Source organism: Camelus bactrianus, chromosome 12 (assembly GCF_048773025.1).
Source record: "Camelus bactrianus isolate YW-2024 breed Bactrian camel chromosome 12, ASM4877302v1, whole genome shotgun sequence".
Classification (NCBI taxonomy): domain Eukaryota; kingdom Metazoa; phylum Chordata; class Mammalia; order Artiodactyla; family Camelidae; genus Camelus; species Camelus bactrianus.
Window position 1 is genome coordinate 46,574,069 of NC_133550.1, and position 15,663 is coordinate 46,589,731.

The window sequence follows — 15,663 nt, forward strand, 5'->3', positions numbered from 1 at the left end:
CAACAATTTTAGCCATTAGTAGTACACCACAGTAGTTCTTATCTAGTTCATAACTTTTTGGCAACCCTTGATGATTCACTAACCATTATTTAAGTCCCTATGAAGTCCCTTGAGAAATCTCACAAGTTAAATATTTTAAGAATATTAAGCCAGGTAATGAAAAAAAAAAAAGATTTTTATTTTAGAATTCCCATACTGGAAACGTATAGAAATGAGTTGAAGCTGAATTTCGGTGGGTAGAAGAGACACATTGGGTAGTAAGAAGTGAGAACAAGAACAGAACACTTTCACAACACTTGACAACAAGGGGAAAGAGAGGTGAGGCAATGAAAGGAATGAATGGCCATGGGAAGACTCTGACACGAGGCAGGTTATAAATGACAGAGGAAGGCACCAGAGAAGAATGACAGGTGTATTTACAGAAAACAGAAAGGCTGGCCTTACACAAGAAAAGACATTCTTGTCACTGAATTACATGGATTATAAAGAATAAGAGTGGGAACAGATATAGATATTCAGGTATATAGATGCACAGACAGAGGGATAAAGATGATTGGGGAGATTCAAACTGAGAAATTCTTTCTTTGATGTGGTGCTAGTAGCCTTATCTAAAGAAGGAAGGGTTAGTACAAGTGATGTGTACAGGTAAGGAGAGTAGTGATGGAAGGGTTTACCAGGAAAGGGTTATGACAGGTGCTGAGAAGTGCAGAAAGCATAGGATCCTTAAAAATATGATGGACCTGAACTGAGGTGTTATATTCCCCAGTAGAGCTCAGATCGCTAGTGCTTATAAGGAAAGAAATGGGGAGGTGAATATACTAATCTGAGGAGCTACAAACAACCACCCCATTTGCCAGTGGTGGGAGAATATTCCTTGTATATACATTAAAGCTAATTTTATTTCCTTCATAAATCTGGATAAAAGATTAAATAAGTATGGTTTGAATGAAATAAGCAAATTAGTGATGGTGACCTATTCTTCAAAAGGAATAAATGAAACAAAATATAACCATGAGAAATAAATGTCTATATATTCAAATTCCATTGTTCTCACCAATTCGAGTGATTTTATTATGTGAAAGTTCAAGATTTTGGATATTAGTGCAGCCATCCAAACCATGAAAAGAAGTCAGTTGATTTTTATTAAGAAGAACAACACTGAGATTTTCCAAATTTTCACAGTCGATAGTCTCAATGTGGTTTTCCTAAAACAAAGAACAAATGTAATTAGTTTTATTTCAAGGGCTTATTAATGAAACGTCTAAAGCTTGCAAAAAGAGGAAAGATGAGATATATGATCTCCAAATGAATATCTGAATCCCTGACTTTAAAGATAACTATGCAGAATCTTATATTATCTAGATGAAAATATTAAGTAACCAAACAAATAATTAACTGATTTTGTATTTATTAATAATCTTTTAAAATATAGGAAATATAGAGTCTTATATGACAAAATATTTCAAACAATTTAAATGAACAAGAGTAAACATTTGGTCATAGTTGCTATGAAACTTTTTTTTTTTGAAGAACTCAAGCAATGAAAAAGTCAAAATCTCCCCATTCCCCCTCCTCAGTCCGTTTTGCTCTCTTCCTCTATAGAATTGAATTAGGCACATATCTCATATATAGATTTACACTTTTATTAAACATACCCAATTCTGTAATACATAATGTTGGTCTTGACATCAAGACATGTTAAGAATGCAACAGCAATTCTCTTTTTCAATACTTCAGAAAGATAAATGGGCTTTTAAGAATCTTAAGGGTATAGTCTCACAGCATCCCTCTCAAAAATACCTATGAATATAGCCTTTGTCTAATGGAGTAAACTTACTAAGAAGCATAGGAAACCCACAAAGTTTGAAAAGAAAATCATATTGGTGAAAGCCCTGTCAGTTTGAACTGAAAAGAGTGTAACTCAAACAAACAAACAAACAAACAAACAAAAAAACCCACTGGACATCCTCATAATCTTTTATGGGAAATAAACAGGTTAAGAAAAATTACCAGCTGCAGAACAGGGCACTTCTTATGGAAAAGGAAGTATGATTTGAGAATGGAGTTAAAAGCCTAGAGGGCAGAACCAAGAGTCACAGAGAACCATTCCTATGGAGTAGAATCAAGTCCTTATTACAGAATTGATGATATGTGCTTAGTTATGGACCAAGAACTACCAAGAGCTTCTTGTCTTCTCCATATTGAACGGGAATGACTCTTGTAATTAATTGGTCCTGTCTCACCATTGTATATGGGTATGTGAAGGCGGGAGTAGGGAGGGAAGACAACTCTTCATTTAACTTCATAGATCACAGAGTTGAAAACTCTCTAGGAGCAGATCATCTCCTCCTGTATCTGATTTAGATGAGAAGTTTCTGTGCTTCAAATCTGAGTCTGATGCCACAAGCTGATGAGATTTTGGGATCTTTAGGTCATAAATATCTTTTGTACGTGGGAAGGATGTGGCTTATTAGGAGCCAGGGGGTAGATTACGGTAGAATGTTACTTTGAGAGCACCTCCCAATAAACCTCACAACCCAATATTGACACATCCACACAGTCCCCTCCCACATAAGCTGAAAGCTTAGCCAACAGAACATAAGTTAGCATGATGCCAGCAGATGCTTGATAAGTGCTTCATATTGAAGTTTGTCTTTTTGGAACACTACCCTGTAAAGATACCCAAGATAGCAGACACACACACACACACACACACACACACACACACAGAGAGAAAGAGAGAGAGAGAGAAAGAGATTGGAATTCCAACCTCCCAAGGCACCAGACATGCAAGAGAAGACATAGACATTTTGGACATTGCAGCCCCAGCTGCAAATTACATAAGAGACACAGTATGAAGCAGATGAAATGCCCAGACAAGCCTGCCTCAATTCATGGCCCACAGAACTGTGAGCAAATAAAATGGTCACTGTTTTTAATTCACTGAGTAAGGTGGTCATTTGTTATACAGCAAAAATTAACAAAAACAATAACTATATCATCTGTAAGTAGACAGAAGTAATTTCTGGGTCATATCACCTAATCATTTCCCTTGTATGGTTCTTACAAGTTTTGGCCCTTGACCTCTTGAGACCCTAAATTACATGTTATTTTAATAAATGTTTCTTCAAAATTATCATTTCTTAAGTGTACACATGAATCCATTTTATATTGTAAGATAAAGAGTAGAAGAGAAGACATACCTGTGCATCAATGTACTTCAATTTTTTGCAGTTACTCAGGCTGTGCAAAGAAGTTAATCCACAGCGTTGAAGAGACAGAAACTGAAGATTTGTACACTCTGTCAGCGTGGAGACACTACAACCTGGCAAATCTTGAAATGTAATTGTTGTAACCTAGAGAATTCAAGAAAATTGGAGAGCACAGCACTATCTGACTATAATGAATATAAACTATATCAGCCTTGCAAACCTGTTTTTACAAAATTCATCTAAGAAAAGTAATGCTATATATTGAAATCCATATTTATTAACAATTCAATTTCATTGAAGCTATCTGTCCATCTTGCCACTTTTGTTCCCTCACAGAAAGGCAAATTAACGCAAACATTTACGACCAATTCAATTCAAGAGTAATATGCATAGAAGCAATAATATACTCATTTATTAGTTCACTTCCTGATTTTTCACCAAATTCACTTTCCTTGTTTTTCATGTCCTCGGTATTATTTTCAGGGTTCCACTATATAAATGTTTAGGACCCGTGTTTGACAGTATCTTATGGGATACCTGAAAAGTACCAGAAGTCACAACAGGCCAGGGGATAGATTTTATATCTAATCTGCCATGCTTCAACTAGAATAGCTCAGTTATCTTCGAAAAGAGAAGCAAGTCTGACTGAGAAGAGATATTATAGAAACTGTAATAAGTAGAAACATGCAATAATAACTGAATCATGTAAAACACAAACAACATTCTATTACAAGTCTTCTGTGTTAAAAAGGTATGAATTATTCTTTACTACTGAATAATGTAATATACCCAGAGCATATAGAATCTGCAGTATAACAAATCATGAATAGTAATTACATTTACATTTACAACATTTCTTATTATTGAGATATTACTGTGAACTCAATACTCCATAAAGCTTTTTTCCTAAGGAACATTTCTCTTTTTGGTTTAAGTCTTTTTAACTAAAGAAAATTCAATCTCAAAGAATGTATTTAACTCTATGGCATGTCTATTAAGGGCTACACTTACAGTTCTACAAGAATATGTCAGATAGAAATTTTTTGAGATTACTGAAAAGCAGTCCACTTATTAAACTCAAGAGATCTCACTCAAGCAAAATTGGCACAGGAATAAGGTAATAACATGTTAGTTCTTCACTATGATTGAGTCCCAGCACTGAAATAACTGTATGATCTAAATCACTTCGTATGAAGAACTTTTTCATATTTTCATATTGCCACATTACAAATCCTAAGGCTAAGTTTCCTATGTACTGAGTAACAATTTTTAAATTATTAGCTTTATAGGAAGAGTTTAGTGTATATCATACTCAAAAGAAATTCAAAAAAAGGGTCTACTGAAATTTATACCACTATTGGTTCTGAAAAAGCTGGAAAAGTATAAAATTCTGAACTGCAGTCAATCCTCTACATACGAAGTATTTCCTGTGCGTTAAATTAAATTAAGTTTTGAATTTACACATTTATGTAAGTGAATGAGAAGACCACATGTTCACGGACTATAGAGAAAGGATTAGTCTACTCCTTGCTTTAAGTAGCGAAAGCAGTAACTAATATCTTAAAAAACTTGGTGAATAAAATTTTCTAGTTTCATAATTATTTTAGCAATTTCTCAATTACGCATAACCTAAAACAACTTTTGAAACTAATTTCTCTTTTATAACTTTTCAGAGAGAAAAGTCTTCATCCACTTGTGTCAAGATAAGTGCTGTGTAATGCTCATTTAATCTGTCCACAAAGAACTACTATAAATTCTGTAATTGGAAAACGGGCTCTATACTAAAACACTGAATGCACTATCCAGACTTAAGCACTTAAAAACTGAAAACCCTACAGCTGCAGCTTTATGGTAACAGATGCTACTCTACCTTATAATTTATATTATCCTTCCTGATATAATTATACACTGCTTACAATCAACTATATAAACATATAAACACAATTAAGTTCTGGCTATTATGATGTGGCGACCTCTCTAATTACAGTGCAGGAATGACAACTGCTGCAGTGTCCTTGTGAAGGTCCTACTTTTGAATATGAGGCATTTCATGGTATTTTCTCCTCCCTTTCATGAAACATTTAAAATTTCCTTATGCTATAGAAATTTATTCTCTACCCCACTCAACATGTGAAATTAAATAAATTTTTACATCTATTTACATCTACATGCATGACAATAATCACATAAACAAAATTGCTTTAATGCTCCCAAAATTGAGGTCAGTATAGAGTGAGTCCTCATAGGTGTTCATCACTGTGTGGTTAGCCTGAAAAAGGGCAACTGGGGCACACTTAATGGTCACTAAATGCTTCCTAAATAACTGAGTGAATAAACTTCCCTAGCCCTATGAAAAAACTAAAATATATTTATAGCATTCATAGTTTCTTTCCCTTATAAAAGGTAATATAAAAATATTTGAAAAAATAATATTTTAGGGCTCTCATGATTTGAAAATGAACTGGTCCATCTATAGAAGCTATGACTCATTCATTATATTTTAATAAAAGATCACAATTCAGTTTTCCACTTAATCATCTGTATTTCCCCAAATCCTAGACAGTTTTGGTACATAAAACTGAGTTCACTCTGTTACTCTTGAGTTCAGCCCAAGGAGTGTCAGTCATCTATGGTAAACTAAATGCAAAAGTAATGAAAGCATGACTCTGTTTTGCTTTGTTCGGTGCCACAATCTCAAATCTATTCAACGTGGAGAAATAATATTGTTTAAAAAATCAGCTGCAAAGAGGTAGAATCTGAGCTATGATTAGTGGCTTAAATGAAAGAGAATCTAACTTTAATCCTGTACCATCACACCAGTTTATTACAATTTGCCTTGAATGAAGGAAGTAAGACACTCTGATCTAAAAGTTAATTATCTCCTAAAATCTTATCCATGCTATGTTATAAACTCATAGCAAAAAAAAAAAAAAACAAAAAAAAAAACCAAAAAAGACTTTAAGCTAGTACCCTTTTTTGTGGCTGTTATTTAAAAGCAAGTTATCACTAGTAGCAAAATACCAAAAATAAAAGAAAAATGAATTAGTTAAAGCACTGAAACTAGAAAAAAATAAAAATATGTTAGTTGTCAGTAATCACTGATCCTCAGTCACATCCTTTTGGGATATCATTCCATATTGTACATGGTCCAGCATTTTCAACTTTGTAACTTCTTCGACGAAACAGGCTATTACTCTTCAGATGTTTGAGATCCACATTTGACAATTGACTATTACATATATTAGGGGCCCGAGATCAGATTCTTTACATATAGTATTTTAAAACTCAACAATCCTGTAAAGTAAGTATTGCTCTTCCCGGTTTACAGAAGACAAAACTGAGGCTCAGAAAGGGAAAGGTGAAGCACCTTGCACAAAGTGACACAACTAGTAAACGGCAGAAATAAAATTAGAGCCCTGATCTTACTTGATACTGGGCTTGTTAGTGCTTTATTACATTACACTCAAATAATTTTTATATTAATTTCCTTTTTAATCAAGTTATACTATCTAAATTGTGAAGCTAATAATAATATGGAGATAAGATTCAGTTGGACTTATTTATCCATCCATTTATCCATCCTCCCCACTCACCCATCTCATAGTCAAGGAATGAAAATCACTATTTCCTGGCAATACATAAAGCAGTACGGACAAGAGGCAGACTTGATTCATGTCCTGAAGGTTCAAAGTAAGAGAGTAACATAGGCAAAATGAATTGATTACTAGGTGAAATTCCAGAAGAGTAAAATTTTCTCTTCTAAAAGTCCACTCCAGAAGGACTTTACAAAGATGACAGATAAGGATAAAGATCTGAGCCTAGAAGATTAGAAAATCTAAGTAAGAAAGTGAGCTCATGGGTCAGTAGCAGTGGTGAATGAAGATACCACAATAATCCATCTCTGAAACAGAGTCATCACAAGATGGTTTTTATAACCCTTCAGCATTTATATGGCACATTCACATTTCTTTTCATCTTTGTACTATATATTTGATGCTTCAAGGAAAAATGAAATGTTTGAAATAGTTGTTTGAATAGTGTTCAGAGAATTAAAGGGTCCTTTGGAACACTGCTTCTCAAATTAGTCCATGAACCAGTATCAACCCAGGGGCGCTGTAAAAACGCAGAACACTGGGGTTGATCAACAAACCTATTGAGTCAAATCAACATTTTAACAAATTCCCTGGTGATCTGTATACACATTACTGCTTGCAAGGTCTTACTCTAAGAAGTAAAAGAAAATATTAATCCTCACTTTATGCAAATTGACAAGAATTACACAGAAGGAACAGAGTGGGCAGAAGAAGAAACATCAAGGAGAAAAAGGTTCATTCACCTTAACTTCCTCAGTGCTCTTCTCATAGGTCAGAACAGAGACCCACAAGAAAAGAGAAGGGGACTACTAGTTTCTCTAGCTTTGGAAACAAATACTATAGGCAAGAAGCTGTCCCTGATGCCTAGCCCAGATAGATACTCATGAGGAAGATGACTTTAAATGAATAGAATAGTTAGTATCTAATGTTATCCATTTAGAAAGCCTGCAGCAACAATTTAAAGTAGAAAAAGAATGATTTCACAGATAACAAAGCCAAAGAAAAAAATGTAACACAAGAGCTATTGAGAGATTCTATACATATTCTATAGATCTAATGGATATGAAAAATACATTGTCCAGGAAAAAAGAGGACACTTCGAAGAGTTCTTGGTCTTTATACCGTTCTTTCACATCCTAGAGATCTCTTTAAATCCCACTACCTTATTATCCTCTCACAGAATACCTTGAAATCTTACAGCAAGTATCAAGATACGTATTTATGTATTCATCTGTGTATTTGTTTAAAGCCTTTTTGTCCACCAAAGTCAGCTCCATAAGGGCAAAGACTGAGATTTTTTTCTATCCTTCTAATCTAACAGTAAATATGGATTGATCATATTGGAGAAGAATATCTGCTGAGTGAAAGAATTAAATAATCCATATGTATTAATATGAAAGTTTCCTTTCCTAGGCATCTGTCTATATCAAGAAACTAGATAAACTTTATTAAATATATTTAAATTTCAGGTCCCTAGCTAAATATATGAATTTTAATCATAAGTCTTCCCTAGTATTGCACTATTTAAAATAGTCTTTCCTGTTTTTCTACACACTTGTTAATTTCTGTCTTAATTTTGATGGAAACTATAGACCCCGTAAGAGGAAAATTAGTAACATATGGTGACAACTATTTTAAATTTCAGGCATATATTCACCATGTTTACATAGCATGTGTCTAAATAATTACGTTTTTACATAGATATTCTAGAGTCTTCCACTGTTGTAAGCCCTTCTTTCACAGCATTTGTGAAATCCAGTTCAGGGAAATCCACTTCATTCTGGAAGGAGCCACTAGGTGGTGTTCTGGCCCAGGACTAAAAGCAAACTAACTCCTAACTGGAGTATAAAAAGTTAGGAGTTTCCCACTCTAATTCAACCCTACATTCCCAGATGCCTCTGTTCTGGGAAGCTTGATAATAGCTGCAGGGCCCTTGAACCAGGTTTCAAGATGGAAATCAAAGCTCTTTATAGTGCTTCACTGAGGGAGTAGATGCCCTAAACAATTTTAATTGAGGAAATTTTTAAAACACATCTCCTCTCAAATGGGAGCAATATTTAATGAAATATTCATTGATTAAGAGACAGAATTCTTGGATCAAAATAGGCCTTCCATTAAGATTTTTAAAGTTACAGTTTAGAGAATCAATTAAAATCCAATATGAAAATGCATTATAAAATACCTGCTGTAAAGTATTCCAAGGACCACATCGAAGAATTTGTAGTGTATTCAAAGGGGGCATCACGTTGGCTGGGCATTTTACAAGTCTTTTTCTCCTAACAGTTTTCCTTTGTTGATTTTGTTTGAAAATTTCAAACCAAGGTTTAAATGATTTTATCCAAGCCAGCCTCTTTTCTTCAATAGAAGATAGAAGTGCTGGTTCTGGTACAGAGCAGGTCACCATATTTTCACATTCCTCTCTGTTTTCATGACATTCTTCTGGAATTTCTTTAATCTGAGACTTCAGAGAGTTTATTTCTTTAAAAACCAAAGAGTTTTTTGCATTAGAGCCACCCAAGTCTTCACAAGGAGCATGTCTACCTAAAATATGATTTTGCTTGTTAATTTTACCTTCTACATTTGTCAAAGCATCACTGGTGTTAAAAACGACATCACTATTCAGTGCACTGCCCTTTGGGTTAGTTTCTTTAGATTTTAAATCACTTTCTTTTTCCTGTATTGCATCTTCTCCTGTATCTTCAGAACTTTCTAATTTTAGTGGTAGTTTTTGTTTCATTGAAATCACTGAAATTCTCCTCTTATCACTCTCTTCACATGACATTCCATTCTGTTCTAATATCCCTTCTTTTTCTACTTTTCGTGCCTTATTTTGTTGATTATCATTGGTTGCCCTCAGTGCGTCGTTGTTTCTCACCTCCTTCTTCTCTTGATTATGACCCAATATGATTATTCGGGCTTCTTGTCTCGTGGTCTCTTTTATGGCAGGTTTCACGACTTCCTCTTTTTGTATTGGAGACTTTAATTCTTGCAGCTGAAACTGTTCTTTCACATTTTCTTTTAGATCTGGGTCTTCTAATTGAGTGTTTTTGTCTATATTTTCATTTTTCCTTGCTTGCTTAACCAATTCTTCTGCACACTGTTTTGCTAGGTTTTCACTTTTTTCTTCCATTTTAAATTCTGCCAAGATTGCTTGGTTTGATACAGATTCTTTGACTTGCACTTGCACTGATTCCTTCAACACAAGCTGTCTGCCTACATTTTCCCTCTCATTCGATTCCTCAGCTAGCCAAGGGGTAACATCTTCCCACTCCTTTGACGTCTCATCCCCTGGCCTTTTGGCTACATTACCCTTTCTCTTTGAGGTATCTTCAGCAGTTAACTGTTCGGCAGTATATTCTCCCTTCCTTAATGCTCTGCGTGTGATTAGCTGTTTTCTTGCCTCTTCTCTTAATCTCAATTTTTCCTTGTTTAGTAGTTGCTCTCTTTCTTGTCTCAGGATGTTCTTTTTTTCTTCATATTCTTTTTCTCTCCTTTTCCTTCCCTCTTGCTTCTGCTTTTTTATCTCTTCTTCTATTCTTTGTTCCTCTTCTAATTTTTTCCTTTTTTCTTCTTCCATCTGACGTATTTTTGCTTCCTTTTCCTTCCACTCTTGCACTTTCCTTTTCTTGCTTTCTACTTGTTCCTTTATGAGTGGGCCATATTTTTGGTAAGCCACGAATGCTTTATATTTAGCTTGAATTTTCACAGCTGCATTATGCTGCAGTTTTAACAAACGCATTTTTTCTTTTTCCTGTAGGTCTTCAAATCTTGCTCTTTCTTCTTCCATTTGTAAGTGCAAGTTTCTAATAAATTCCTAAAATAAAGTAAGATAAATAGCAGTCAATATAAACTAAATGTGTGATGTCACTAAAATATCACCTGAAACACAGACTGAAAACAAATACTAAAATTGAAGTCACAATAAAGATAGTATAAAAGTCACTTAGAAGAACTAAAGTAATTTATTTTGAATGGTATATTAATTTTTTAAATATTTAGTTGCTTCTATCAAGTTAGTAAGTTGATACTTTAATATGGTTATACCATGCCACACAGATACAAATTAAGGAAATCCTTGAAGACAGAAAGCATATGAAATCAGAATGACACAGAGGAAAAAGCAAGAAAAACTATAAGCTAAAAATTGTGTAGGAGAAAAGGACTTCAAACTTTCTGAGATGGGAGTTCTGATAAAAGGGACTCCCAGATTGAGCACAGAGAATGCAGAATCAGGGAATTATTTTGTGAGACTGACCACAGCGGGAAGGTGACATAGTACATACTTATAAGCCACACGAAGAACTAGCCTAGTCATACATCTTATCCTTTCTTAACTATTAAGGGAGTTGATAAGCACATACTGCATCAAATGAGATAATCTGGAGGTGGGTGAGAAAATATCATTATCACTGAAGTCCTAAAACAAAAGTAAAGAGATCAACAAAATTTGGCAAATAGTTGAGGAAAACTAACACAAAGAATGTGAGGCAATGAAAATGCTTCAATAAGCAGAAGGCAAAACCAATTTCTGAGAAGAGAGCTATTTAAATCAAGTAAAATTAAAATAAAGGTATTTTTAATAAAAACATTTAAACAGGAAACACCTCATATAAAATGAAATGCAAGTGCTCAATAAAAATATATGACTCACTCAAACAAACAAAAATCAAGATAAAATGGCTGAACAGCTGATTGCCTAAAGAAAAACTTCAAAATTAGGTATTTCCTAGAACAACATACAAAACAACAAAGCCATGAAATGTATGACACAGATATTCAGAACCAAGAAAAAAAAAGGGAAGAGAATAATAGAAATATATGTTTTCTAAATCAAAAAAGGCCATAAGAGAAAGAGCTGGGTTAACTTCTTACACACACACACACACACACACACACACACACACACACACACACACACGGGCGTGTGCACAATAATACACTCATATAGATGCTAGCAATATTTTGGAATCCTAAGGAATGTAAGCTCCATGAAGGCAAGGATTATTTTCTGTTTTATTCACCGCTATATCTTGAGTACTTAGAGAAGTGCCTGGCACACAGTGGAAAACCAGCAAATATGTGTGGATGAATGTAAAAAGTGAAAAATCCAGCAAATATGTGTGGATGAATGTAAAAAGTGAAAAACCAGCAAAAATGTGTGGATGAATGTGAAAAGTGAAAAATTCAAAAGAATGCAATGAATGAGTATCAAAATTTGCAATCATAGAGAGCAGGTGAAAAAACACATAAACATGCAATGGAGTTATATGTTTAAACCGCTAAAACTAAATAGTAATAAACCTGGATTCTGTATCCAAGAAAAGAAATCATTCAGTTTTAAAAGTAAAATCAAAACATTTTCAGTTGTCCAAACACTGAGAAAATTTGTCATCCAAAAGTATTTTTTTACAAGTATTTAGGTATATACTCCAGGAAATGAAAACTGAGTCCAGAAAACAGGGGAAGACTGAGGATTCAAAAAACATTAATGATCAAAGAAACCCTTAACACTTAGCAGTTAAATTATTTATTCTGTCTTCTTTCTTCCATCATTTCCCTCAAGGAGTCCGCTGGTAGTTTACGGTTGCTCCTTTGTCGGTAGTGTGCCTTGTTCTCTGGCTACATTTAAAGATTTTTCTCCTCCTTGTCTTGAATTTCAATAGTTATACTATTAAATTCCCAGGTGTGATTTTCTTTGCGTTGATTCTGCTTGAGGATCTTGACTTATCTTCAAATATTCAGATTGATTTTTTAAAAACAATTTGAAACCATTTCAACTATTGTTTCTTCACCCATTGCTTCTGCTCCATTCTCTCTGTCCTCTCCTCCCAAGATTACCATTTATAGATATTTTTATCTTTTCATGATGTATCACATATTTCTTGTGCTCTTTTCTGCTTTTCCCACTTTTGTTCTCTCTGTGCTTTATTTTGGGTATTTTCTACTGACTTCTCAGTTTCACTAATGTTCTCACCTGCTGTGTCAAATCTACTGTCCAACTTATCATTGAATTTTTCAACTCAAAAATATACACTTGATATTTCATTATAGATTCCAATTTTCTTTTCATATAACCTGTTTAATTATTTTGCTGTTGCATGATAGTTATAAGGATTCTAATGGCTCTCCTGACTCCAACATTTGCATTACCTCTAGGTGAGTTATTACTGTCTTATTTTTTCTTGTCATTCATAATGAATCTGTGTCTTCACATGCCTAACCAACTTTTTTTCACTTAAAGATGGACAGTATAAGCCTACTTTTTTCAGAAATGTGCTTATATAAAATTTAAAAAAGACTTGAAGGAAATGCAATGATAGGTGATACTACATTTGGCTGGATTACAGAATTATGGGAAATTTTATCCATTCTTATAATTACTTAAAATAATTTTATATATAAAACTGTAGTAAATAAAAGTTAAAACTTAATAAATGTGTCATTAGAATCATCTTAAATTTAAAGGGGCTATTTAACACATTCAATTAGTTCTGTTAAAGAAATGCAGTAAACTTTCACAACAATCCTCAGTCATAATGAAATGTTCGTAACAGTGTATTTCTTCAAACCTTAAAAGAAATTTTAGAATTATAATTTATTATAGGTATGTTCACTCACTGAACTACTTTATTTTCATTTTGGGACATTTTATTTCAAGGAGAGTTTCTAATGATTAATAAATTTTGAAAACTTTAGTAAATTAAATCTTACACCAACTAGGCAATATTATTCTAAGATACTCATTCCAAGCGTAGTAATTTATTTCAAATAAAGAACAATTATTGTGTTGCTTAAAAACAACAAATCCATACCTCATGCTGTTTAAATTTCTCTTTCCAAATTTTCTCTTCTTTATGGAGTTCATCATTCATCTTGTCCTGTTCTTGCTGAACATATGATGATATTGAAATACTTCATTCAAATATCAAATAATATTATGTTTATTATATACGATTCTTACAATATTTATAAACAATGATCAAAGATAATAACTCATCCAATGGTCCTCAATTATCAGAACTGGGATAACAACTTTAATCTCAACCCAAAATATATAAATGACACTTGGGGTTCCCATTTTGAGCACATAAACATGTTTGCAACGGGGAGAGCTGTTTTATTTATTTCAGTACATATATTCCCATACTAAAGTGCATTGGCTAAAAGTACTGTTGGACAATGCAAAAATTACAAATAATAATGTGTGCAAGATAGGTTTTACATTACAATTTTTTTCTCCCCACACCATTCCATTTAATTCACATAATAAATCAGTTCCGAGGGTAATTGTTTTCTTTCATCAACTCCTTATTAGCATCTATTTTGTTAAGGCTCTGCAGAATAAACAAAGATTAGTAAAATACAATCCCTTTCCTCAAAACCTTCACCTTTAATATGGGAATATTATCATATGTTCACACAATACCCCAAATTTAGCAGAGTAACTTTATCACAAGAGAAGAACTATGAGGTTTACAATAGGAATAGGTGTTATAATTACAGGATCATGAAAGGTTTCATACAGAAGATTGTATTTGAAATGATTAGGCTTTTAAGGGATTATATAAACATGTTAGGCATGTTAAATGTTTTTGACCTAGGAAAAAGATTACAGCTCTGCTTTGAGAAAATTTTAAGGTCACTTTAGAGTTAGAGAAAGTAAGCCAAGGAGACACTAAGGAGATCAGTGAAGTAGGTGTAGAGAAATCCATGTGAGAGTCAACGAGGGCCCTCCATAGATGGGTGGCAGCAATCAGAAGAGATGCAGAAACAACGTAAATACAAAACCACCACAAACTGCCAACAGACTGGATAAAAGGAAGCAGGAAAAGTTCTTTGGACATTATCTTATAGGAGCTGTGGGAACTTTTGATGGCCTTTAAGCAGGGAAATCATTTTTTTAAGAAAATAATTATCCTTCTTACTGCACTACAGTGCACGAGCTTACAGAATACAAGACCAAAAGTAGGGAGAGAAATTAGAGAATATAGTAAGTATTCCAAGCTAGCCATTATGACACTGTGAACTATGGATTAACAGTAGATATATGGATGAGACAATGGATAATACAACAAGACAGAAGAGTCAAAAATGGTCCTCATCTTTCTCTGCTTGGACTGTGGTAATAAGTGTGACTCATCAAAATAAGGAATACCAGAGGAGGGTCATGATTCAGAAAGAAAGTGCATTCAGTTTTAGATACATTAAGTTCTGAGTATAAAAGAGCTATGTAGTTCGCTTTTTTTGTTGTTGTTGTTATAACCATAGACTTGGTTCTGAACAGCCATGGTTGTGGATGAGATTTTCTTGAAAGTACACAGAAAAAGAAAAGAAAGGACAAAGGATGGAATCCTTGGTAGGACCACATTCAAGGAGAAAGAGAGAAAGAGAAGCCTAAAATAGGTATAAAGGAAGAATGGCCAAACATGTAAGAATATAATCAAGGAAGTATGGCCCCACAGAAGTCAAAAGAAAAAGAAATGGTCAGCAATCAAATTTTTACTGGCATAAAATGCTACAGAGGACAAAATAAAAGCTGAAACAGAACCTGTGAGTATGGTTCTAGAAATCATTGGTTATTTTTGTCAAAAGCAGTTTTATTCACTGTTGTGATGGTGATAGATACCTAGCAGGTTTCAGACTGAATGAAAGACAAGGAAATGGATAGAGCAAAAGTAACTACTCCGTAAGAAGCCTGACTGTGATGAGCAGAGCTAAAGAGCAGCTAAAGTGAGACATATAAACCCAGATGATCTCATGATTTTTCTTCTGTTTTTTTCCCTAGGATGGGGGAAAACTGAACATGCTTATAAACAATAAGAAAGGAAGTAGTTGTAGGGGTGTTTCAACATATAGGA

The 15,663-nt window shown here is 33.8% G+C and overlaps 1 protein-coding gene across 5 annotated transcripts in view; it reads right to left on the reverse strand.

Annotated features, from left to right (window-relative positions):
- LRRIQ1 (leucine rich repeats and IQ motif containing 1) overlaps window positions 1-15,663 on the reverse strand; it is a 171,022-nt gene that overhangs the window by 142,712 nt on the left and 12,647 nt on the right. For all 5 annotated transcript variants that reach the window (XR_012510795.1, XM_074375324.1, XM_045519400.2 and 2 more), the window contains exons 7-10: window positions 13,618-13,692; window positions 8,988-10,619; window positions 3,204-3,356; window positions 1,055-1,205 (exon numbers count right to left, since the gene is read on the reverse strand). Coding sequence is in view for 4 of the 5 variants with exons in the window: in XM_074375324.1 (XP_074231425.1) it covers window positions 1,055-1,205; window positions 3,204-3,356; window positions 8,988-10,619; window positions 13,618-13,692 (2,011 nt within the window). In the remaining variant the exon portion in view is untranslated. The remainder of the gene's footprint in view (window positions 1-1,054; window positions 1,206-3,203; window positions 3,357-8,987; window positions 10,620-13,617; window positions 13,693-15,663) is intronic.